General features: G+C 38.7%; 1 protein-coding gene across 3 annotated transcripts in view; it reads left to right on the top strand.

Moving 5' to 3' along the window:
* The window catches only part of CASK (calcium/calmodulin dependent serine protein kinase), a 389,387-nt gene that overhangs the window by 308,865 nt on the left and 54,853 nt on the right, over positions 1-25,669 (top strand). For all 3 annotated transcript variants that reach the window (XM_079909891.1, XM_079909890.1, XM_079909889.1), the window contains exons 12-14: positions 10,009-10,086; positions 12,807-12,887; positions 18,553-18,741. In XM_079909891.1, coding sequence (XP_079766017.1) covers positions 10,009-10,086; positions 12,807-12,887; positions 18,553-18,741 — 348 coding nt within the window. The remainder of the gene's footprint in view (positions 1-10,008; positions 10,087-12,806; positions 12,888-18,552; positions 18,742-25,669) is intronic.

The raw sequence follows: 25,669 nt of genomic DNA, 5'->3' as shown, positions 1-25,669 counted from the left end.
TAGATCTAGTATTCAAATGTGCCCTATTTCATAAGATTTAATTTAAAGCAAAATAAAGCCTGCCTGTATCATCTAACTGGTTGTTTTTCCTCATGCTTTCTTTTGCTTGCTCAAGAATAGGCATTATGATTTGTTTCTTACAAGGCTTCATTTTAGAGTTATTTGCCAACTGAAAAAGGCCTAGAGAACAGTCAAGCCAGGTCATCTGAGGCCAGTGTTTAAGTTTCTCAGAAAGAGCTGCCAACTGACCAGAAATCCAGCACAGTGGCCTATGTTGTTAGGCCACCGACAGTCTTCTTAGATTGAACTGGGAGGTCAAGCAGGTCTTAATTTCTTGGATTCAAAAATAAATCCCTGTAAGAGCTATGTTCTAATGGGATTGAAACAAAAGCAGCTCTGTACACAGAGAAGTAAAACCTAAACCAAACAAGGGCCTCCTTAGGGTTACTTTTGCTGTCAAGATCCAACATATTTTGCAACCCTTTCAGGAAATCTTAAAATGGCCCAGATATACTGATTTTTAATTTCCTATTTGCCGTCAGAAGAAAACTTTCGTAATGGATTTAGGTAGAGTAGGATATTACTAGGCCAGCTGAGCCCCTTCTTAAGACTTGAAAGGATATATACCCCATCATGATTTTCTAAAACTTGATCTAAGCTAGCATTTCACTGCTATACTCTTAGGTTAACGCTTTCCTGGGACGTCTAACCGAACGGCTTCCAGAAACATTCTTGTTGGCCACTAACTACAGTATACAGTCCATCGGATATCCATTTCTGACTCGCGTTACCCAGTATGAACTGGGCCATAGTATTGGTAGCAGCCCTGAACCTTTCTCTAGGAAAAATCTAAATTCCAAGTTGAGACTCCTGCTACTTTATTATCATCACTAGATTTGTGAATTTGATATACTTCTTTTTTAGGTGAGAAACAAATTTAAGATTTATAAAATTTAGCTATTTCCATGTTTTCTGAACTTTTAGAGGGAAAGTTAGCACATAGTACAAATTGTAAAGGATAATGTACAAATAATGAAAGTACACTCTTCAAATGAATGGAGTACATTATCTCCATTCAGATGGAGAGTCATCTGCGTGACTAATGTTTGAGTGCTTTCTTCAATTATTTTAATTGAATTGATTTTTAGAAATTTTACAGAATATAAATTTTTAGGCAAAACAATTTTTAGCGCTGATAGAATAGGCATTTTTTATCCTGTAAGAGAATGATGCCCTAGGTGATTTAATTTCTTTTTCTAAATCATAATATCCTAATGGTGCATAATAGTTCTTAGATTTGTAAGATTGGACAGGTTATATAAGTTCTTCTCAAAGTTTAATTATAGTTCCTTAAATATTTAAAAATGCCATTTTAAATTTTGTAGTGTGTTTTTTTCACACTTAATGTTTCCCATCACACAGTCTTTAAACCACTGTTAAATATACTGCTCTTTTCCAAGTTTGGAGTATGTCATTTTTTTTAATTGAAGTATAGTTGCCATATAATATTATATGTTATAGGTATACAATTAGTGATTCACAATTCTTAAAGGTTATACTCCATAGTTATTATAAAGTACTGCCTATATTCCCTGTGTTGTACAATATGTCCTTATAGCTTATTTGTACCTCTTAATCATCTTCCCCTATATTGCCCCTCTCCCCCTTCCCTCTCCCCACTGGTAATCACCAGTTTCTCCTCTATCTCTGTGTGTCTATTTCTTTTTTGTTATATTCACTAGTTTGTTTTACTTTTTATTTTATTTTTATTTATTTATTTATTTATGTTTGGCTGCGTCGGGTCTTTGTTGCTGCCTGCGGGCTTTCTCTAGTTGCGGCGAGTGGGGTCTACTTTTCATTGCGGTGCGTGGACTTCTCACTGCTGTGGCTTCTCTCGTTGCGGAGCACGGGCTCTAGAGCGCAGGCTCAGTAGTTGTGGCACACGGGCTTAGTTGCTCCGCATCATGTGGGATCTTCCCAGACCAGGGCTTGAACCCGTGTCCCCTGCATTTGCAGGTGGATTCATAACCACTGCACCACCTGGGAAGCCCCTGTTTTATTTTTTAGATTCCACCTATAAGTGATATCATACGGTATTTGTCTTTCTCTGACTTATTTCACTTAGCATAATGCCCTCCATTTCCATCCATGTTGCTGCTATGAATATTGGGGTGCATGTAGCTTTTCCAATGAGTGTTTTTGTTTCTTTTAGATATATACCCAGGAATGGAATTGTTGGGTCATGTCATATGGTAGTTGTTATTTTTAGTTTTTTGAGAAACCTCCATACTGTTTTCCACAGTGGCTGCACCAATTTACATCCCCACCAACGGTATATGAGGGTTCCCTTTTCTCCACATCCTCGCCAACACTTGTTATTTCTTATCTTTTTGATGACAGCCATTCTGACAGGTGTGAGGTGATACCTCATTGTGGTTCTTATTTGCATTTCCCTGATGATTAGTGATTCTGAGTATCTTTTCGTGTGCCGTTGGTCGTCTGCATTCCCTCTTTGGAAAAATGAAATGTCTATTCAGTTCTTCTGCCCATTTTTTAATTGAGTTGTGTTTTTGTTTGTTTGTTTGCTTGCTTTTGCTGTTGAATTGTGTGAGCTATTTATAAATGTTGGATATTAGCCCCTTATCAGTCATATCATTTGCAAATATTTTATCCCATTCAGTAGGTTGTCTTTTCATTTTGTGACTATGTCATGTTTAATGACACTAAAGATTGTTGAAAGGGCATTTCTGTATTTTTACCCTAAAGACAGTAAGTTTATATATAAGCTTGAGCAGGAAAGATAGATTTTTAGATCTCAAAAGATTTTCTCTGATCTGTGGCTTCAGAAAACTGGCTCCAGTGCAGTAGTTGAATATCAGTTCCTTATATTTTAGTATTAAATCACCTTTCCCTAACATTTTTCCAGATTTCAAATGTATTTTTTAAAATACTGTTGGACATCAATAGCTGATCTACTGGGTTCACTGAAAAGATGTGATACTGGAACTTTGTTCCTAATCACCCAGCTTCTTCACAGCAACTGTAAGGAAATTCTTAATACGATAGTCTATGTTTCCAGAGCAAGTCATTTCAATTCCCATTATTGTTGTGCAATATAAACTTGTGAACACTGTTATTATCTTTTACTAGGATCACAGACACATTTCATTACATACTTTGCAGCTAAATTTTTATGTAATGAGCACCTAACATTACAAATGTCACAAAACTCCCAGAATCCATCAACTTATTTTAGATAGAGTTTAAACAGTCTCTCTAGCAGTAAATATATATATATATATTTTTTTTTTTTGCGGTACGCGGGCCTCTCACCGTTGTGGTCTCTCCCATTGCGGAGCACAGGCTCCGGACGCGCAGGCCCAGCGGCCATGGCTCACGGGCCCAGCCGCCCCGCGGCACGTGGGATCTTCCTGGACCGGGGCACGAACCCGCGTCCCCTGCATCGGCAGGCAGACTCTGCGCCACCAATGGAAGCCCGCAGCTAAATATTTGACTCTTGAAAACTTTAATTCTTTTCCAGCAGGGAGCTTCTTTGGTATCTTTGATTTAGGTGGTAAGATGATGGTTGTTAATATACTTCTGTGTTCCCAGCAACTGTACAAACCCATTCATTATTTGGCTCATGTCTGTAGCCTAGTTGCAAAAGTTATAATCTTTCTCAACTAAGTACATTCTGGTCCTTAGATTTGGTTTTCTCTGTGCTAGGAAGTTAGTGGGACACATAACCCAGTGATAGTAATTTTATAGGTTCTCCACCAACTACTCCGTTTTAAATGTTGATATTGCTAAGTGCTACATATAAACTATGAGCAAAACAAAGATTTCTATTTGAGGATAAAAATCAGAAGAAAGTGAGGTACGATGGAGTATGGTAAAAAAAAAAAAAGAAACTTGATTTAGTGTTTTGAATGTAAATAAAAAATGACATTAACTTGTTAACTTATGTTTAAAAGTACAATCTCAGGAGAGTTCAGTTTAATATTACCACCAACTTTATTCTGCTTTATTTAAAACAACCCATCCCAAATATAGAATGTGGCCTTTTAACAGAACTGTGCTTTTCTACTCCTTAAGACAGAAAGATTAAGCATGTCCATGTAGCCGTGTGGAGTCATATCTGACCCAGCGCCAGAGACTGGCAGTGAGCAGGCCTGTCTGTGAGTGAGACAGCGTGAAAGAGTCTGTTCCCCTTGCAGCTGTTTACATTTCCTCGTTTTGCCTTGGGCTCTGTGTGTGTGTGTGTGTGTGTGTGTGTGTGTGTGTGTGTGTGTGTTTTAATAAAAAGTGCTGAACTTGGGTAACTATAATTTCATTAGAAAGAGAAAACAAACAGTAATACAGTCATTCTTGTTTTCTCTCCAGGAATGATTTATTAACAGTCTTCCCTCCCTCTACCTCACCCTCTACACCTCAGCTTTACAAATACACTTGAAATCTTCAGATGGCAGGAAAGCAAACAACAAGCGGAAATATATTTTGTCATTTCAGTTCGCCTTGAATTTGAGCTTCTAGAGCAAGTGTTGGCAACTACAGCTGTCAGGTCAAATCCAGCCAGCTACTTGCTTTTGTAAATAAAGTTTTATTGGAACCCAGCCATGCCCATTCATTTATGGCCTATTAATGGCTGCCTTCACATACATAGCAAGGTTGAGTGGCTGTGACAGGGTCCATATGGCCCACAAAGCCTGAAATGTTTATCATCTAGCCAGGCAAGGATTAGGATTCTAACATTCTTTAATAGGGCAAGGCTTGTAGTTGATTGCCTAATGTCTTTCAAATCACATTTAAGGACTTCCCTGGTGGCACAGTGGTTTAGAATCTGCCTGCCAATGCAGGGGACACGGGTTCGAGCCCTGGTCCGGGAAGATCCCACATGCCACGGAGCAACTAAGCCCACGTGCCACAACTACTGAGCCTGCACTCTAGAGCCCACGAGCCACAATCACTGAGCCCACGAGCCACAGCTACTGCAGCCCGCGTGCCTAGAGCCCATGCTCCGCAACCAGAGAAGCCACTGCAGTGAGAAGCCCGCACACCGCAACGGAGTAGCCCCTGCTCGCCACAACTAGAGAAAAGCCCATGCACAGCAATGGAGGCCCAACGCAGCCAAAAATAAATAAATTCATTTATTTTTTTTTAAATCACATTTAGTTAGTTTTTTTCCCTACAGCCTATAAATGGCATTTTCTACAGTTCTTTTCCCGAATATTTGCTGAAGGTGTATCCCTGGCATGAGACCATGTTACTGAATTCTAATACAAGCCAAGGTACTCTGGTATGAGAGAAAGGACAGCACGTATCAGGAAGCCAGTCTAGTCCCTCCTACTCTGGCTGCAGGACCCCGAGTGCATCCCTTCATGTCACTGGTCATCAGCTCTCTCCTTAAAGTGGAGGAATTGAATCATGTTGATATCTAAGATCTCTTTTACCTTGAAAATTTTTTGAAGTCAGACTTGAAACATAGGGGAAAAAAGAATTAAATGTGGTCAAACTGTATTTATTAATTTTGAGGGAAAGTTTTTAACTGTGCAAGCAGGACAGAAGATACTGTGAAACCTGGTTCCTAAAGAAACAAGGTAAAATAAGTATTCCTACTCTGTTTATTTTTATATTACTCTGATTTTTAAAAAATATATCTATTTACAGTTCCTGTGCACCATTTAAATACTCATTTTTTTTAAGAAACATTTATTAAACATCTACTATGTACTCAGCCTCATGCTACGTGCCGTTACTGAATGTCAAAGGACTCAAGAGTCTGATCATGGAAAAGAGAAAGAACCACTTAAACAGCATGTTCTGTAGTCGTGTCCCTCAGGCAGCCAGTGCCCAGTGCTGTTAATGCCCGGGGTGTGGCAGGTATCCAGATGTTGTCTCTGTCCTGGGTTGCTCCTGCATCATCATGTACTCTGCAGCTGGCCTCAGCAGCACTCTCAGCTCCTGCCTTCAGCTGTGACCCCACGGCCACTCCTGGGTCCCCTTGCTCTGTGCAGACAACCCTCTTGGTCAGGGTTCCGCCAAGATGGCTCCAGCCAGGTTACATTCTGAGGCAGCTCCTTGACTCATGGGAAACACACAGTCTTGCCATAAAATACACTCCAAGTGTGGGCTGCCCTGCTGTTGGCCTCCCACCCTGCCATCAACCAGGAAAGAGGCTCTTTTCACTTGAGACCCCAAACGCCACATGTCAAGCCACTCCGAAGACTCTCACACAGCGCTCTTCTGGGTGCACCAAGATGGACCTTGTAAATTGCTGCAACTCAGCAAGCATCCCTGCAGAGCATGAGACAGTGTGAGCTCTCCTTGCTGGCACCTCTGCTTTGTGTACATGGGTCTTTTGGAGCATCTACCATCCTTCACTTTGCATGAGGGAAGAAGCAACTCCCTTTCCTTTCCTCCCCAACAGGAAGGAGAAGGGAAAATCAAGTGCTTCCTTGCCTCAGTCCTTTAGCTTCTACAGATTCCAAGCATCTGTCACTATAGGCAGAATGGGGTGCTAGGGCGAGCATGGAAGGACCATTTTAGCTACCTTTCAGCAAGCCCTGGAAGGATGGTCTGGCAGCTTCCTAGCAGACCACTTACTTCCTATTGGCCTTAGCTCTGGGCTTTAGCTGAAAGTCCAAGACAGCAGGCCAAGTCCCAAAGTCACATCATTCTAATAATTCTTTGTATATGATAGAAGGGGGACGGGCAATAAACGGTGGTAAAGGAGGAGAAACTGCAGCCTTCCTTTGTTCTCAAAACTCAACCACCTCTCACTTGCCTCCAGACCTTGGGAAAACTCCACCTGAATTTGAACTTTGAGTCCTGAATAGCATCTCCTAGGCAGCATAGAATATGAAGATGACCCATAAGAATGAGAAGTTGAAAAGCTGCATACTCCTGACGACTGTTTTAAAACAATTAAACGTTACATTGCATTCAAAATTTCCTCTGTTGATGACTTTTTATTTACATACTTTGCCATATCTCTCAAACAGTTTGTATTTGTTATGGGTATCCCTAAAATATTTTGAATCCCTAAGGCAAAGATAGAGTCACAGAAATAGGGGGCAGGGGAATGAAGGTTGGCATGTCATGCATACACATCCAGATAGTCCCCAACTTGGGACTGCTCACTGAGATATTTCCTAGTTGATATTGCTGGGGACCAAAGTACTCTCAGGTCCTCAGGGGGATCAAGCTGGCATATGTTCCTGGGCCTTTGGTTATACATGTCTTTGGAATTTGTGACTTCTTTGAGCATAGCAACTATCATCTTTTTCCTCTCCATAACCCCAGTGAATAGAACCCACTGCCTAGTACATGGTAGGACCTCAGTAAATATTAGATGGATATATGGGTCAACAAGGGGTCACTTCTTCCCACTGATGGTGAAAGTAAGCCCCTTCCCTGTCCCTTCCTGCCTCAGTTCTTAATTACTCTTTTGGTTAATGAGCAGGCAGTTGAAATTCACCATCTATTCTTAACCACATGGACACCATCCACTCCATCCAATGCCTGCCTTGACCGCTCCAGTCCTGCACTTTCCTAGGAGTTGGAGGGGCAGAGCCCAGTGTCCCCACCTCAAGTAGAAGGTCCCTTCATTTAATTCCTTCCTACTGTATCTGCCTTTCATATTAAGCATCTCACCTCCCCCTCATCCCACCACTAGTTCCACTGAACTTTGGGTGAATGTGTGATTAGTTGGATCGGGCAAAACCAAAGGAGCAGAGGGAAATTTGGTCTGAGCACTTTCCTTGGATCAGGGCCTTATCTGCATGCCACCTGTGAAGTTGCTGTAAAGCTAGAACGTTAGTTCTCACTTTGCTACTCCCTGCCTTAGTTTCCTCATCTGTAAAGTGGGAGTAGTAGGGATGTCAACATTACAAGGTTGTCTGAGGTTAAATGAGGGAATATATATTAAGAACTCTGACTAGTAACTAGCATCCACTAAGTGCTCAATAAAAGTAACAATTATCATTGTTGTTAGTATTTGTACTACTACAACTATTCTCAAAAGTTGGTACTGGGCATAAGATTTACAAATATCTAAGGAGTTTATTAAAGCACAGATTTCTGGATCCCCATTTCAAATTCTGATTCAGTAGATCTGCAGTGGGGCCCAGAAATCTGTACATTTAAGTAACTACTCCAGCTGATTCTGCTACAAGTCCTCAAGAAACCACACTGATATAAGACCTAGGGAACCGTACTTGGCATCATAAGACCAAGCCAAAAATAAAAGGTCTCTAGTAATAGAGTGAGAGCAATTCTGGGAGCTTGGAATTTTTGTTGCTTTGTGAGTTAAAACTAATGTGCATTTATTAAATGTTTAAATAGAAGCTAATCCTAATCATGGTTGAAAATTTTGAAAGTAGCATTAGTAATAGTCCTTGTTCAAGAAAAAGGCAAAACTTTTTGTGGTGAAATTAGGCATTATAAAGACATTATAAATGATAGTGCCGTCAACTTGTAAAGCCTCAAATTAAATTTGCTTTCTTTTTCCCAAACAGCATTTCAGAGTTTTAAAAATCTTTTTAATTATCCATGTAGGTTTTTTATTTTGTTTGATTATTAATATTATGACATGTCAGGTGATGGCTATATCTATTTTTTAAGTGTTAGGTATTTTAATTGTGTTTTTTTAACTTATGATTCCTTACTTTTGGGGGGTTGGGTTTTTCCCCCTCCTACTTTTTATTGCATGTGTACAGTATTTCATTTATCTCTATAGACTAGTCTGGGAACCTACACTGCATATACCATTATTTCTATGGAAAAATATATTCGGTGGTTCCAAATGTCAGAATTTACGATCTTTAGAGATGGAAGTCATTCAGAGGATGGAGACTGCCCATGTGTATTCTACAGGGATTCGAGCAAACTTTTATAAACAAGCCACATATCACTAGTTCCCTAAGTGTTAATATAATATTTTAAATAGAGCGAATTTTACTAGCCTACTTATACTATTTAACCTCTAATTTAGTAGTACTTTCTTAATGCCGCCATTTTAAAATGGTCACTGCTCTATCTTCACATTGCTATCATTAGGCTTTATATATTTATTTGTCTGCCTATTAATCACTAGGAATTTTTATGTATGGTGTGGCCCAAACATTTACAAGTCATAAAGCTTTATTCTGCATCAGTATAAACAAGTGTAACTGTAATCTGAAGAATATTATGGTATGTGACCTCTCCACTAGCACTGCTGTGCATAGTAGGGAAGGAAAAAAGAACAGAACCAAAACCAACCCCCAAAACCCCCCACTTATTTTAGAGAAGTTAGGAAATAGAAGTGGCTGGCTAGCCAAGACCATTTTAAACTTTTCACTTTTCAAAGCAGACTGCTGAATGAGATGTTTTGTCTGAAGTAGAAATTAATACTTTAATTGCACTTCTACACTACAGAGATTTTTCTCTAAAGAATTTTCTTCAGAAAGTTAAATTTTGGATCATTTAGATTTGCGGAGTTTTTAAAGTATAGACTCTTTTCAGCTTCTTCCCATACTCTGTGAATTTACAAATTAAAAAGGAAAAAGGTTTATGTCCTTGATTTCTTGCTGAAGGATGCCAGCACTGATACTATTAATGAACAGCCCTAGTAAAACAAGTATAAACCTTTCGTGAGAGCATTCCTTCCTAGAAGGAGTTGGGTTTACCCTCTCCCAAGATTTAGATTGCTGTGAAAATTCCTTCAGATGTGTCTTGGCCAGAAAGCATTCTTTCATTTTACTCTGTATTCATCTTATTAAATGTTGCTTCTATCAGAGGGAAAAAATTCTGTGATTACTGAAATATTGATGATTTTTAAAAAGATACGCATAGCGCTCATCCCAACAAGTTTCATTTGAATGAATAAGACATTAACAAGAAGATCCCACTAAAATCATCAGCCTGCCTCTTTAAGGGGAAAATATTGTTTAGTGAAATAATAAATATGAAGCTCTGAATTTATCAAAGAATTATGAATGTTGATTGGATTTTCTCCTTTGCTTTTAGCTATATGACAAAATTAACACAAAATCTTCACCGCAAATCAGGAATCCTCCGAGTGATGCAGTACAGAGAGCCAAAGAGGTAAGCGATATATATTTTGTCAATGTATTTGGGTGTCATATTTGGTATGAAAACGTTTCTGCTGCACAGTAAGAGGCAGCTTCCCTGAAGTCACAGTTAGACCATTATACTCAGATTTAGTATTTCTAAGTTTATCACTGAGCATTTACATACAGAAAAGAAAAAAAAATCTCGGCAGCAACATTGCCTAGATTTCTAGTTCTGGTATGTAAACTTGAACAATTTTACTTCTCTTTTTTAAAAAAAAGAAAAAGTTATTTTACCACTCTTGGTGGAAAGCGACATGCTATGAAAGTTTGAGTGGCTTTTTTAAGGTGGTAATTTTTGAAAGTTAATTGAATGTTTATAACAACTAAGTTCAGAGAGAAGTCATTTTTATAAATTACTGGTTAGTGTACATCTTTCACAAAATCTTAACTTTTTTATTATAGAAACATCACACTGCAGAAAGTTTGGAAAGTAAAAAGTCATCTATAATCCCATCACCCTAACACAGTAATTTTCATTTTTGCATATCCTTTTCTAATCACTATCCATTTACATATAAATTTTTATGTGTTACAATCAAAATATATCTTTCTTTTAACCTAACCTAATATAATAAGCATTTTTCCATGTTTCTGCTAGGTCTTCGTAAATAAGTTCTCATGATGGCATAATTTTTCTCTGCTGTTACTAAATTATAATGAATTATAAATGCCTCCACTGTTAGATACCTAGTGGGTTTTTTTATCACTTTTTGATATCATGAAAGTCTTTATACAAATAAATATTTTCCTTTGAAAAGATATTTTATTTTTATTTATTTATTTATTTATTCATTTATTTATTTTTGGCTGTGTTGGGTCTTCGTTGCTGTGCGGGCTTTCTCTAGTTGCGGTGAGCGGGGGCTACTCTTCGTTGCAGTGCGCGGGCTTCTCATTGCAGTGGCTTCTCTTGTTGCGGAGCATGGGCTGTAGGCAGATGAGCTTCAGTAGTTGTGGCTTGTGGGCTTCAGTAGTTGTGGCTCGCAGGCTTCAGTAGTTGTGGCTCGCAGGCCCTAGAGTGCAGGCTCAGTAGTTGTAGCGCACGAGCTTAGTTGCTTCACGGCATGTGGTGTCTTCCTGGCCCAGGGCTCGAACCTGTGTTCCCTGCATTGGCAGATGGATTCTTAACCACTGAGCCACCAGCGAAGCCCAGAAAAATATTTTATAAAGTAAAATTACTAAGTGAAAGAATATGAAAGACATAATTCCTTCCCTATCAGATTTTAAACACAAGACCTGTACTGGAAAATATATATTCACTGAGAACCAAGTCCAAGGTTGTGGAAGCCGCTAGGCCTGCCCACCTGGTCAGGGCAGCAGTCAGGAGAGGTTCTGTCTGCATTAGAGACCACACCTCAGTGTTTAAAATCATAGGCTGTGAGAGTAGCAGGGGACCAGAGAGAGTATATTGTTTCATCTTTTGTTTCACTGGTTTAGAAACTCAAAGCAGAAAATACACCAAAGGAGAATTGGCTTATCATCATTAAACAATATGAATTAACAGCATAACCAGCACTTGTTAAGAGTACATTTTTCTAATTGGGGTATAGTTGTTTTACAGGAGTACATTTAGATAAGAAGGAAACCTTATAGTTTTTGTTTGTTTGTTTGTTCTTCTCTGAGGAGGTGGTTGAGTAGCACTGGCTGAGATCTAAGCCTTAGGCTAAGTGACCTCAAAACATTCCTTTCTGGCCAGAATTAAGATTCTCAAAGGCAAGTCCAGAGATTCCTACTCGGTACATGACTTGCGTACCCCTGACATCCAATCCTGCTGAAGCAATCCTCGATTGGCTCAATTTTTAGGATTGAGAGCAATGTGTATAACCACTCTGAGTCCAACTATGTACACTTGGAACTGTAGTAGTATGTTTACTCTGAAAAGGAACAGAAGCCTTCCCCTGGGCTCATGTCACATAATCAAATTTTAAATGGGTAAACTCCATCCTAGTGGTAAGGGATAACTTTTGAAGAACAATTTCATTTGAAAACAACCGTTTAAACCTATATAGAGAAAATGTTAACAACTAATTCGTGAAGAAAATGTGAGTGAAAAGAGAAAAGTTTTTGATTGTGTGTCTTATTTTTAAATTATTCTCTTGGGTTCCCTGGCAATTAATTCTAGGAACCATTGCCGAGATGTGGTGAATGTGAGGAGATGAGTGTGGAGAATCACATTGATTCTCTCAGGCTACAAGAAAAAGTACTCAAGTGTTTTCTCTTCTTTAAATTGTTTTTATTTGAGCCTTTGTCATTTTAATCTTTCTGAAAGGAATTGACAGTTTTGTTAATATGAAAGAAAGCTGTTACCAACTTTTATTACAGATTCATCTTGATGGTGAGTTTGGAAAAAGATTTGCAGAGATTATTTTCCCATTAAGTTTAATTAAGTTACTTATACCTGTAATAAATATGTACTACAGACTTGTCATTTTGTTTTGTATTTTTCAATAATCTTTTGAGTTATAGTTGGGTAATGAAGGCAGAGACTATTACAGCAATTTGTTTTATTTTTTATTACCACAAATGTAGCTGTTTTATATATTAATAACCTTTGAATAAAATGATGAATTTTTTCCCAAAATAATTATTTTGCCTGCCATACAAATCCATTCATAATTTTTAATTTAAAAGAATTCTATATTTTCTAAATCTAGCATCCTCATTATACTATTGAATATCTTGCTTATTTTTTAGGTATTGGAAGAAATTTCATGTTACCCTGAGAATAACGATGCAAAGGAACTAAAGCGTATTTTAACACAACCTCATTTCATGGTAAGTAACAATTAAACTTCCATAGAAATAAAACCTCACTTTCAAAAGAAGTTTTTACTAATCCTTATGAAATACAGCTATCTTCATCAAATGTGCTTTTAGCCGTATAATATCAGATGGTTAAGATTACAATGCCAGATAATACCAGATGCACTAAAACTTTTTGTTGTTGTTTACTTTGTGTCATAGTTGTAAAGATGTTGTTTGCCAGCCTCATGGAGTTGGAATAAGAATTAAGTAGATGATAGGGAGGGTGGAAGGGAGGGAGACGCAAGAGGGAAGACATATGGGAACATATGTATATGTATAACTGATTCACTTTGTTATAAAGCAGAAACTAACACACCATTGTAAAGCAATTATACCCCAATAAAGATGTTAAAAAAAAAAAAGAATTAAGTAGATGATACATCTGCTGTGCTTAGCACAGTGCCTGATATATGCTTGATGCCTAATAAATGTTAGCTAATGAATATTATTAGTTACTCCATAGTATCTGTCATGTGTAGGGCACATAGTAAGTTCTCAGTAAAACACTGAGTAGATTAGGAACTTGCCCGTTTGCAGGTAGGTTAGCCCCACCTCAACTGACTGTTCTGTGCAGTGTGTTTTCCGTAGATAGAAGCCTGTATGTTTTGGACAGACATGTCTGTCTATAAACTGATAAGTAACCTCAGCTCAATTCTGAGAATGATGTAGGACCATTTGATACCAATAGATCTTTCAGATTTGAAGTAAGCTAAATAAATTAATATACACCCAAATAAAATCCTTTTTTTAAGGTTAAGGTTTTTTTCAAAACCATTAAAGCTCAGACAGCCCCATCTCTCACAACTTACCTACCTTCAAAGCCTTGGTTTATTTTGCTTTTCTGACATCAGAGAGAAATTAATATGTGCACTGCTATTAGTAAACATTTTCAGAAATAATAAATAGTTCTTGTAATTTCTGAACACCCAGCTAGGTACTTAAAAGACATTTTCATTTACTCATCAAATATGTAAATGCCTACTATATGCCAGGCACTGTGCTGGGCACTAAGGATAGTGGTGAATAGGACAAACGAACTTCCATTCTAGGTGAGACGTGGATAGGTGAGCTAGAGACAGACAGTGAGCAAGTAAAACAAACAGTATAACTTCATATAGTGATAATAACTATGAAAAACAAAAGGATAATGGGGCAGAGATGATAGTAAAGTGGAAGCTACTTCAGATAGTCAGGGGAAAGCCCCTCTGAGGAGCCAACATGTGGGCTGAGACTTGTTATATGAAAGAACAAACTTTCTGAATGTCCAAGCATGGGGAAGAGCAAATGCAAAGGCCCAGAGGCAGGAAAGAGTTTTGTAGGGTCAAAGTACAGAAGTAAGGCCATTGTGGCTGGGATACAGTAAACAAGGGAGAGGGTGGTACAAGAAGAGCTGGAGAGGGTGGCAGAGGCCAGACCACATAGGGCCTTCCAGACCATGGTAAGGAGTCTGGATTTTCTCCTGATTGCAGTAGGATGACACTGAGTGATTGCAAGCAGGAAAATATTGTTAGAACTGTGCTTTAGAGATTGCTGGGGTTGTTGTGTAGAGAATGGACTATAGTGGGGTTAAGAGTTTAAAAAGGGAGACCAATTAGGAGGCTGTTGTGAGGTGGTAGAGGCTTGAAGGAGGACGGGGCTGGTGGAAAATGAGCAAATTGGGATTCTACTTTAGAGATGGTTAGACATGACAGGACTTGCTGATGGCTGGGATGTGAAGTGATGTGATTAACTCCATTTTACAGTTCAGAGAGGAAACCACACCTTAGAAAGGCAAAGAGGCTTGCTTTAGGTCACCCACCTAGTAAGTGGCCTCATTGAGGTTCAAAACCCAGATCTTACTGGCTCCAAAGCCTGTGCTCTTAAATGTGGGTTGACTTGTAATGAGTATCGATTTTCCTACAAACTTAATTTGAACTCATTGGTCATTCCCAAATAAGCATATGTTTGGATAATGTCCCATGTGGCAAATATAATTCTAAGCTATATATACTGTGTTAAACTTTTAAATGCTGGAGGTTTCTATCTTATAAGCATTTTAAGATCATGTGGACACAGTGGGGGAAGGAGAGGGTGAGATGAATTGGGAGATTAGGATTGACATATATACACTACCATGCGTAAAATAGATAGCTAGTGGGAACATGCTATAAAGCCCAGGAAGTTCAGCTCCATGCTCTGTGACGACCTAGATGGGTGGGATTGGTGGGGAGGGAGGTCCAAGAGGGAGGGGATATATGTATACATATAGCTGATTCACTTCACTGTACAGCAGAAACTAATACAACATTGGAAAGCAATTATACTCCAGTAAAAAAAAAAAAAAAATTTTTAAAGAAAGATCATGGTTTCAAAATCTGGTATTTTTAAAGAAATATTAATAGCTAAAGGAAAATATTTTAATGCTTATAATTTTTATTATACCAAGGTTTGGGAGTTATTCTTAGCATATTTATAATTTTATACTTATTTCTTCAATTATCTTTTTCTTTGCTTTCTGATCATTAAAATGAGGATTTAATATTGGATTACCTTATACTTAAAAATACAGATACTTATAAATATTTACAGTAATTAAGAGTAAAACAGTGTAGATTTAATTTTTTTAATGTGTACTCTAGAGGTCATGATAAAAAATATTATTACACTATCCTTCAGTTACTCCATTTGAAAGACTTATTTTTAAAAAAAGAACAGATCCTTTGCTTATTGCAGTTGTAAAATATAAAACATTAAGGGTAAAGACAATATAAACAGAATAGAATGTCAGTGCTTTAACTTTTTCCTTTAAAATTTTCTGTTCTAGATCCTATTTTTAAAAGCAAATTTGTATCCTACTTTCCCAAATAACAAGATGGTTAAAAATCGCCTTAGGTTGATATGAAAGCTTCATTATTACGTGATTAATTTTATGACCTGTAATTGTAATTCAGAAGCCAGAGGAACCACTTTCAAACCTAAAATTCGTATTTTTTCCTATAAATTTTATTTTTTGGTTTTTGTTTTTTTGGCTGCATTGTGTCTTCGTTGCTGCGCACGGGCTTTCTCTAGTTGCGGCAAGCGGGGGCTACTCTTCGTTGCGGTGCAAGGGCTTCTCACTGCAGTGGCTTCTCTTGTTGCAAAGCACGGGCTCTAGGCACATGGGCTTCAGTAGCTGTAGCACGCAGGCTCAGTAGTTGTGGGGTGCAGGCTCTAGAGCTCAGGCTCAGTAGTTGTGGCGCACGGGCTTAGTTGCTCCGTGGCATGTGGGATCCTCCCGGACCAGGAATCGAACCCTTGTCCCCGACCTTGGCAGGCGGATTCTCAACCACTACACCACCAGGGAAGTCCCTTTCCTATAAATTTTAAATGAATTTTTCCCACTTTGGTCTGAAGTTCTTAGTTGTCTTGTCCACGTCCTTTTTACATACATATGGAAGTATTTCCTATTACTTCCATATGTAATATGTAATGATTCTTCTTATATAATTAAAAATAATAGCTGTTTCAGCTTAGTAACAATTGCTGAATCATACCTCATGACATACTTGAAGAAAAATATTCAAACTCTGATTTCCTTATTTTTTATTTGGCATACTCTTTTAATGGCCTTTTTTTTAACAATCTGTAAGTGACCCCTTTTTTTCTGTTTGCATATGCATTGGATTAAGTTTCATTTTGTGGTAGCAGTCTTTTCCAGTGGCAAATAGCGGTTAATATCAAGTATGACCTCATTTGGTGATAAAATTTAAGGATTTTTCTCTTAAAGTTCAATTTTGGTATTATTTTTGTGATTGTGGGCTTGTCCTTCCTTATAAATAATACATTAAATACAAGTGTTTGCTTATATAATTTAAAAGGATGGATAGAAATCATTTGCAAAAAGCAGTACAAACACTTTCTCCAACCCATGTAACTGGCATTATCCTAATGAAGCTTGGTTCTCTGTTTACCTGGGTATATATCCTCCAGTCATACAAAGCATGTTTTTTTTAAAATTGTTTTAAAATTCACTGTTTATAGAAGACACATCTATAATTAATACAATGAACCTAATTTTAACAGATGAAGTTTTTCAGTTTGTCTATTATTGATTTTTACTTTCTGCCCTAAATCTTAGTCTCTTAAGTGGCTACAGTTAAACAGGAAAAAGAGGGATTTCCCCACATACCATAACCACCACCACTTTGGCCTGGGGTACTAGTGCAGGGTGTAGTCAGGGCACTGGTCAGGAAGCCAAGGTCCCCAGGACCATTGTGGAGCCCTGCTTTCAAGCTGTGCTGCTTAGTGCCCTTCAGTGCCCCTCATCTAGACCCCAGTTTAGACCAGCCCTCTGAGATCTTGGAAACATCCGGCATTTCCATTACAAATTCAAAACATTGTAAAGCAACTATACTCCAATAAAGATGCTTTTAAAAAAATGGGTATATTACTCCAAGCATATGCTCTATTGATGTCTGATCAACATCACTTCTTTATGATTTTACCACATTGTTACCTTATTTTTGCGTCGTATGCGTACCTTTAAAGTACCTAAAATAGCTAAGTCATGACTTTGGTAAATCTTTTAATTAAATAACTTAATTTGAGATGCTACAAGCTATACTTTTAAGGTGATTTTAATTATGTTTCATTATCTCTAGATATTTCATTACCAGACAGATCACAGATTAAAATAAAACTGAATTTATAGTTAGTACTGTAACTATAAGAAAATATAAGAAAATATAATGCATAAAGCACCAAACATACTGATACTTAGCTGTAAAATTCTCTTTGAAGTAGAAATGTTCAAATATTCATGCTTATTAAAAACTTTCTTATGATGGCAGAAAATATACAGTAAATGGAAGAATAGCCTCTTTTAGGGAAACAAGGGATATTTATTACCCAGTTTCACCAAGATGACATATGGAGATCTCAATACAAAGAAATCACTTTTTCTTTGTTAATGGGCTTTGCAAAAAGAAGTCATAATAATAACTGTCAACTTACTTTTTATTTATTCAAGTGCTCCAAAAAGTAGAAATGAACAAAAACATTAAATAGGTTTAGATTTTAAGCTCCATATCATGTGATATTTTGGGAAATTACATTTCTTCAGGTACATTTGTGTGTGTTTTTATTTCTTTTACTGAGATGTATGTTATAAATTACCCTTTGCGTTATATAGCAGAGTTATTGTTAATACCATTGATGAAAGACGTTTGTTTGCTCAATGCACCAATTATTGCACTGTTTCTTTTTAAATTTGTTTCCATTTTAAGCCCCAGCACAAATTTGCCAGCTCTATGTACAAATGATTCTTTCTGCTAAATTATTTGAAATTGCATTATGTCAGACTTTAATTGAACAAGCTAGTGGGGCACTTTTTCATAGCATCAAACACCTCTTACCCAGATAGTCAACAAACACATCCATTCATTGATTAGCTCACTCATTCTTTCATTTGTTCCTTCATTTTTAAAAATCCATCTATCGTGATTATTTATCACAAAGAAATTATGGCATGGCTATATCTAGGTGTAATGTGCTTTGAGTTCTCTTTAGATGAGAGATACCTTTGAGAGGCAAAGAATAATTTTATATATGTTTATATAATAGACTTCTGCTGGAATAGTTCTATTATTAATATTTTATTTCCTTTGTAAAATATCAGGCCTTACTTCAGACTCACGATGTAGTGGCACATGAAGTTTACAGTGATGAAGCATTGAGGGTTACACCTCCTCCCACTTCTCCCTATTTAAATGGTGATTCTCCAGAAAGCGCAAATGGAGACATGGATATGGAGAACGTGACCAGAGTTCGCCTGGTCCAGTTCCAAAAGAACACAGATGAACCAATGGTAAGTAGGAAAAGAAAGTTTTCTGTGTTCTCATAAAATCCCAGCATGAGTTATAGCAGCTACCTTCCACCTACACTACTAGGAGGTGGGGAGGAAAGGAGGGCATGGATAGTTTTAAAGAAACCAGTTTCCAGATCCTAAATAAGCCACCACCATACCCCTCCACCCCCACCTAAAATTGTTCTGCCTGACACCATGCCTAAGGTATGTTGGCTTTCCTTCCCACCTCTCCTTTCACAGTTGCTCTTCAACAACAACAAAAAAGGACAGACCTGATATATTAGTCTAGAGTGTAAAAACCTCTGGGGCAGCAAAGAAAGGTACAGTTTGAAATATTGGAATTGGTGTTGAAAAAGTGAACGTCTAAAATTCCTTTTACAAGTCTAGTGGTTTCCAGATCTTTTGCCTTCAACAAAATTAGAGGAAGACTAATTCGGAAGACATTCAAAGAATTGAGTGCCATTGCTAAAATAAAATTCCTTCCATTCATGTCTACCTATTTGATGTGAATTTGTTTTCTCAGTACTTAGGTGTAGCATTGGAATAGAATGATGCTGAACCCTGCCTCATTCTCATAGAATCTTCACAGGTTGGGAAGATCAAGGAGAGGCTCCTTGATGTTAACTGAACAGAGGGGGCAGGGAGAGTAGAGACCATCCAGGCAAACCAAGTAGCATATGCAGAAACCTGCTAGTGAAAAGGCTCTTAGCATAGTTTTTAAAATGGAAGGAAGGCACCACAGCTGGACTGTAGAAAACAAGGTGTACGGCAGGAACAGGACCTCACAAGTGTTGATTCTGTTTTTTGTCTTAAAAACAGTGGGAGGCTATTGAAGAGTTTCAAGCAGGGAGATAAGATCAGATTTTCATTTTAGAAATAATTACTCTGGAGAATGGATTAGAGGGGGGGACAAGAGTGGATATAGGGAGACCAGTTAAGAGACTGTTATTACAGTAATACGGGGAGAGATGATGGAACTCAACTAGAGGGATGGATGTCAAATGGAAAGAAGTGAATAGATTTAACAAAAGACCTTGATAATGGATTGACATTGGGGACTGAGGGAGAAGCAAGTATTGAGGATGACCCTAAGCTTTAGGCTTTTCACAGCCAGATGGACAATGATGCTGCCTACTGAGACAGGGGATATTGGGAAAGTCCCAAGTTTTAGGAGAAATCATTTCTTTAGGGAAAAGGAAAATATTCAAACGTATGCATTCATATGTTTTCCTCAGAGCATAGAAAAGGGATATTGGGATATAGGAAAACAAATTACTTAAGAAAATTGCCCAGTTGCTTTCCAAGTTATAGGAAGAGTTACAGAGCAGTGATCCTATGATTGCAATTTCCAGAAAGCCCTCAACTCTAGACATTCGGGTTGTAATTCTCATTTACTGTTCTTTGCCAGTTATACTATATTATCTCAGGACTTACAGCAGACAGGGGACATGCAAATCACCTCACCAATCTGGTGCTCTCCAAGCAACTCTTTGACTTAAAAGAGTGCGGGCAGTAGCAACTTTTGGGTACCTCGGGCAAATCACTTCATGTCAGTGGGCCTCGTTTTGCTCATACTTTGCTTAGCAAGTATTACCAAAAGTGTGCTTGACTACACGATCCCCAAAATCCCACCCAGCTCTGAAAGTCTAATATTCCCCTCATTCATTTTATATATATATATATATATATATATATTTTTGGCGTTACGCGGGCCCCTCACTGCCGTGGCCCCTCCCGTTGCGGAGCACAGGCTCAGCGGCCATGGCCCACGAGCCCAGCTGCTCCGTGGCATGTGGGATCCTCCCGGACCGGGGCACGAACCCGTGTGCCCTGCATCGGCAGGCGGACTCCCAACCACTGTGCCACCAGGGAAGCCCCATTTTATATATTCATTCACTCATTTAGCAAATTTTTTTAAGTGCCTATACTATGTGCAGATCACTGTACGCCAATGATGTAGTGGCAGATAAGACATGGCCCCTTCCTGGAACTCAGTTTCCACAAGGCTACCTACTTTTTTTTTTTTTTTGGAGTGGGGGCCACGCTGTGGGGCATGCGGGATCTTAGTTCCCCGACCAGCGATCGAACCTGTGCCCCCTGCACTGGAGGTGTGGAGTCTTAACCATTGGACCACCAGGGAATACCTACATTAAACAAGTAAATATGCACTTTAGCACAGTTTGTTTAACGGGTGCAGTTATGACAGAGCTATAGCGGAGAGAAGGCTGCGTCAGAGAAGCAGGAGGAGGGGTGATGTTCAGCCAATCAGAGCAGACAGGAAAGTGGAAATGACCACAAGAAGGAGGCCCAGAAATGTCTTGTGATCATCATATTCTAAAGCAATCCAATGACAGTTGCTTGATCTTCTGTATGGTTAACTACATAGAAACATAGACTGAGTAAAAGCGTAAAACTGCACCCCTGAGTTACATTTTTCAGAAAGCACAAAATGGCCTTGACTCTTCCCTAAAAGTCTCCTTAAAGAAGCCCTCCTGTCCTCCATCTTCTGTGATCCTAGTGAAGGTGTGTATTTCTTCTTTTAATTGGTTGCCATAAAAACAGAAATTATTTTTATGTGAAATATATTTTCAATAATATAGTTTTCTATTACATTTAATACAGCTTCATTTGCTTGCTTATTTGTCCTGTTAAAAACATTATATTACCGTGCAGGATATACCTGTATGATCTCTTTTGCTTTTTGGACCTTCTACAATGTATCCAACTATGTATGCTGGGTCCATCTCCCAAGGGTGTTATACTCCCATTACACCCTTGTTTTCCCATTTTTAATATCTCACTTATAATTATTTCTCTTGATTGGTACTCCCATAGTTGCAGGTGTTAAAGACCAAACTTAAAATAGCTTAGACAACAGGGGAGAGGCTTATGTAAACAAGGAAAAGCCAGGAGTTTACCCCAAGCTGGGGTAAGTTCAGCAGTAACTGGGCCAAATCCTTTCCCTGGAATTTGGGAACTTATGAACAGAGAAAACATGAATCAATTCCTCCCTGCAGAGAAATGTTTGAAGTAGACAAAATAATAAATATTAACTCCAGTTGGTTTGAAGTGAACTTTCCCTAGCCATGAGAGACCCTGTCTATCTCATTCACTACTGTGTCTAGCAGAGTGTCTGCCATATAACAGGTTCACAGTAATATTGGTTGAATGAATACATTAATTTATTAATTTCAAGGATGGAACCCCCATCATACTATCATTTCCCTTCTGAAATTAGATTTGACTTACACATTAATTTACAACATTTTTCCAGGAACACCTTCTCTTGGTAACCATAGATGCTGATTGAATGTACAAGTTGGAAATGATACTTGAACAATACAGTTGAATGTGGGACTAGAAACATTTGATAAACCAGTTTTTTAAATTGCTTGCCTACCACATCTAAGAACCACAAAATAGGAACCATGCAAAGTTATATTTTATAGAACTGTACAAATTCAGATAGGGTCTAGATTATAACGTCTCAAATATTTTCATGGAACTTTCTAACAGAATGTTATTTTCCAATGAAGAAGATAAGACAGAGTCCCCCTACTCCTAATCATCTCAAATTTAAGACCAGTTTTCAGCAAGGGAGCTTGTTAAAAATACAGATCTGGGCTCTATTCCACACTTCCTGAATCTAAATCCAAAGAGTGAGTTTAAAACTCAATATTGGACTTCCCTTGTGGCACAGTGGGAAGAATCTGCCTGCCACTGCAGGGGACATGGGTTCAAGCCCTGGTCTGGGAAGAGCCCACATGCCACGGAGCAACTAAGCCCATGTGCCGCAACTACTGAGCCTGTGCTCTAGAGCCTGCGAGCCACAACCACTGAGCCCGCATGCCACAACTGCTGAAGCCCGTGTGCCTAGAGCCCATGCTCCACAACAAGAGAAGCCACCTCAATGAGAAGCACGTGCACCACAACGAAGAGTAGCCCCCGCTTGCAGCAACTAGAGAAAGCCCACGTGCAGCAACAAAGATCCAATGTAGCCAAAAATAAATAAATAAAATATAAAATAAATAAATAAAGTTAATATTATTTAAAAGGTCCCCATGTGACTCTTAGAATCAACCAAGTCTAGTGCAGAAATATGTTTATGAAAGCTTCTCATATAATGGTGAATATTTGGAAAGTAAAAGTAATCTATTCCATAGAATAGTATTCTGGCATTAAGTATATAGAGCTTCCACTTCCAACCAAGGTGGAGTAACAGGAACAGATTTACCCTCTCACCTGAAACAACCAAAACAAATTTTAAACACACAAAATGAAGTAACAGTTTTCAAGACATTGGACATCAGGCAGCAAAGGACAGTGATTCCTAAGAAACAGTAAGCAAATAAGGTGAGCACTGTGATTGCCCCACATTACTGACATGCGAGAGTTTCCAAGTCACAACACAGTGAGGGGGAACTGAGGCAGAGCAGGCAGACTCCCTGAAGAGACAGAGCTGAGGGCCTGGGAAGACCAAAGAACTAAAGTTCATAGGACAGAGTACTGAAGAGGAGAGAGCTGCACAAAGAGAGAACCCTAGAGATCTATAGAGGGTCCCCCTCAGGTATTCATCTGAATAATGATCAGCACATTTATGAAAGGAACCTACCCGGAGCCAAGGAAAGACCATCCAAAAGGATGAGAGGGAACAGTGCCCAACACTCACTGCCTGTTCCCACCAGCCAGACTAGAAAAACCAATTCAAGGGGCATTGAGTAGAGTGCTTAGGAAGGTCTTGCCTCAGTAATGAGGAATAAGTAGCCCTAGATAGAGAATTGCCCCAGACCTGCCTTAACAAATCATGAAAGCAAGACCCAAAGGATCAAACTATTTCCAAGTAACTGAACTACATCCCAGGACAAAGCTTAAGAATATTTACAAGAAAAAAATCTAGGGATTCATCGGTGGCACAGTGGTTGAGAGTCCGCCTGCCGATGCAGGGGCCACGGGTTCGTGCCCCGGTCCAGGAAGATCCCACATGCCATGGAGCAGCTGGACCCGTGAGCCATGGCCACTGAGCCTGCATGTCCAGAGCCTGTGCTCCGCAACAGGAGAGGCCACAGCAGTGAGACGCCCACGTACTGCAAAAAAAAAAAAAAAAAATCTAGCATGCAATAAGATAAAATTCACAATGTCTGCAATCTAATCAAACATTGCTAAGCATGTAAAGAGGCAGGAAAATGTGACCTATAATGTGGAGAATAATCAATCAAAACGGATATGCAACTGACAAAGATATTAGAATTAGCAGAAAAATTGCACTATGGGATAAATGGCAGATTAAACATTTCAGAAGAATAGATTAGTGAACTCAAAGGACATAGCAATAGAAACTATCCAAAACAAAACACAGAAAGAAAAAGAATTTTAAGAAATGAAAAGAATATTACTGAGCTATGGGACAACTTCAAGCAGCCTAATATTTGGTTACTTGGAGTCTATGAAGGAGAAGACAGTGAAGAAGAAACAGGAAATATATTTAAAGAAATAATGACTGAAAACATTCCAAACTTGATGAAAACTATAAGTCCACAGATGCAAGAATCACAATGAACCCAAGCACAAGAAACATGAGGAAAACAATACCAAGGTACCTCATAATCAAACTGCTTAGAACCTATGATAAATAGGTCTTAAAAACAGAGATAAAAAAGAAATGTTGCATACAGGGGAACAAAGATAAGAATGATATCAGATTTCTTATGAGAAACAGTACAATTAAGAAGAACAATGGGGGCTTCCCTGGTGGCGCAGTGGTTGAGAGTCCACCTGCTGATGCAGGGGACGTGGATTTGTGCCCCAGTCCAGGAAGATCCCACATGCCACGGAGCGGCTGGGCCCATGAGCCATGGCCACTGAGCCTGCGCATCTGGAGCCTGTGCTCCGCAACGGGAGAGGCCATAACAGTAAGAGGCCCACATACCGCAAAAAAAAAAAAAAGAAGAAGAAGAAGAACAATGACTTAAAGTACTGAAAGGGAAAAAAAAAACCTCTCAGGTTAGAATTCTAAACCCAGCAAAGGTATCTATCAAAAAATAAAGGTAAAATAAAAACATTTTCAGACATATCAAAACTGAAATAATTCAGTAGACTTACAGTATATGAAATGTTAAAGGACATCCTTATCATTTAAATCTCTCTCAAAGATAAATGGAAGTCTAAACAAAAATAATAGCAATGTGTTTGGGTTTTTTGTTTGTTTGTTTGTTTTGTGGTACGCGGGCCTCTCACCGTTGTGGCCTCTCCCGCTGCAGAGCACAGGCTCCGGATACGCAGGCTCAGCGTCCATGGCTCATGGGTCCAGCCGCTCCGTGGCATCTTCCCGGACCGGGGCACGAACCCGTGGCCCCTGCGTCGGCAGGCGGACTCTCAACCACTGTGCCACCAGGGAAGCCCTGTTTGGGGTTTTTTAACATGTAAAAGTAAAATGTATGACAGCACAAAGGTCAGGAGGAAGGAAGTGGAAGTATAATGTTATAAAGTTCTTATACTGTACATGACATGGTATAATATCACTTGAAGGTAGGCTGATAAGTTAAAGATGTATGCTATAAACCCTAAAGCAACCACTAAAACAACAAAACAATTATAGCTAATAAGAAAACAGGAGAGAAAAATAGTATGAAAATAAATCCAAAAGAAGGCAGGAAAAGGGGAACATAGGACAGATGGGACAAGTAGAAATCAAATAGCAAGAAGATATATTTATACCTGACTGTATCAGTAATCACATTAAATGTAAATAGTCTAAATTCCCCAAATTAAAAAGCAGAGGTTGTCAGGTTGGTGTGTGGGGAGGAAGCAAAACTGAATTATATACTGCCTGCAAGAAATGCTTTATACATGAAGACAAATCTTTTCAAAGGAAAAGGATGGAAAAAGGTATACTATGATGATGACATTAATCAAAAGGAAGCTGGAGTGA

Source organism: Stenella coeruleoalba (assembly GCF_951394435.1).
Source record: "Stenella coeruleoalba genome assembly, chromosome: X".
Lineage (NCBI taxonomy): Eukaryota > Metazoa > Chordata > Mammalia > Artiodactyla > Delphinidae > Stenella > Stenella coeruleoalba.
Note: the sequence above shows the minus strand (reverse complement) of the source record. Positions and strands in the feature narration are given on the sequence as shown.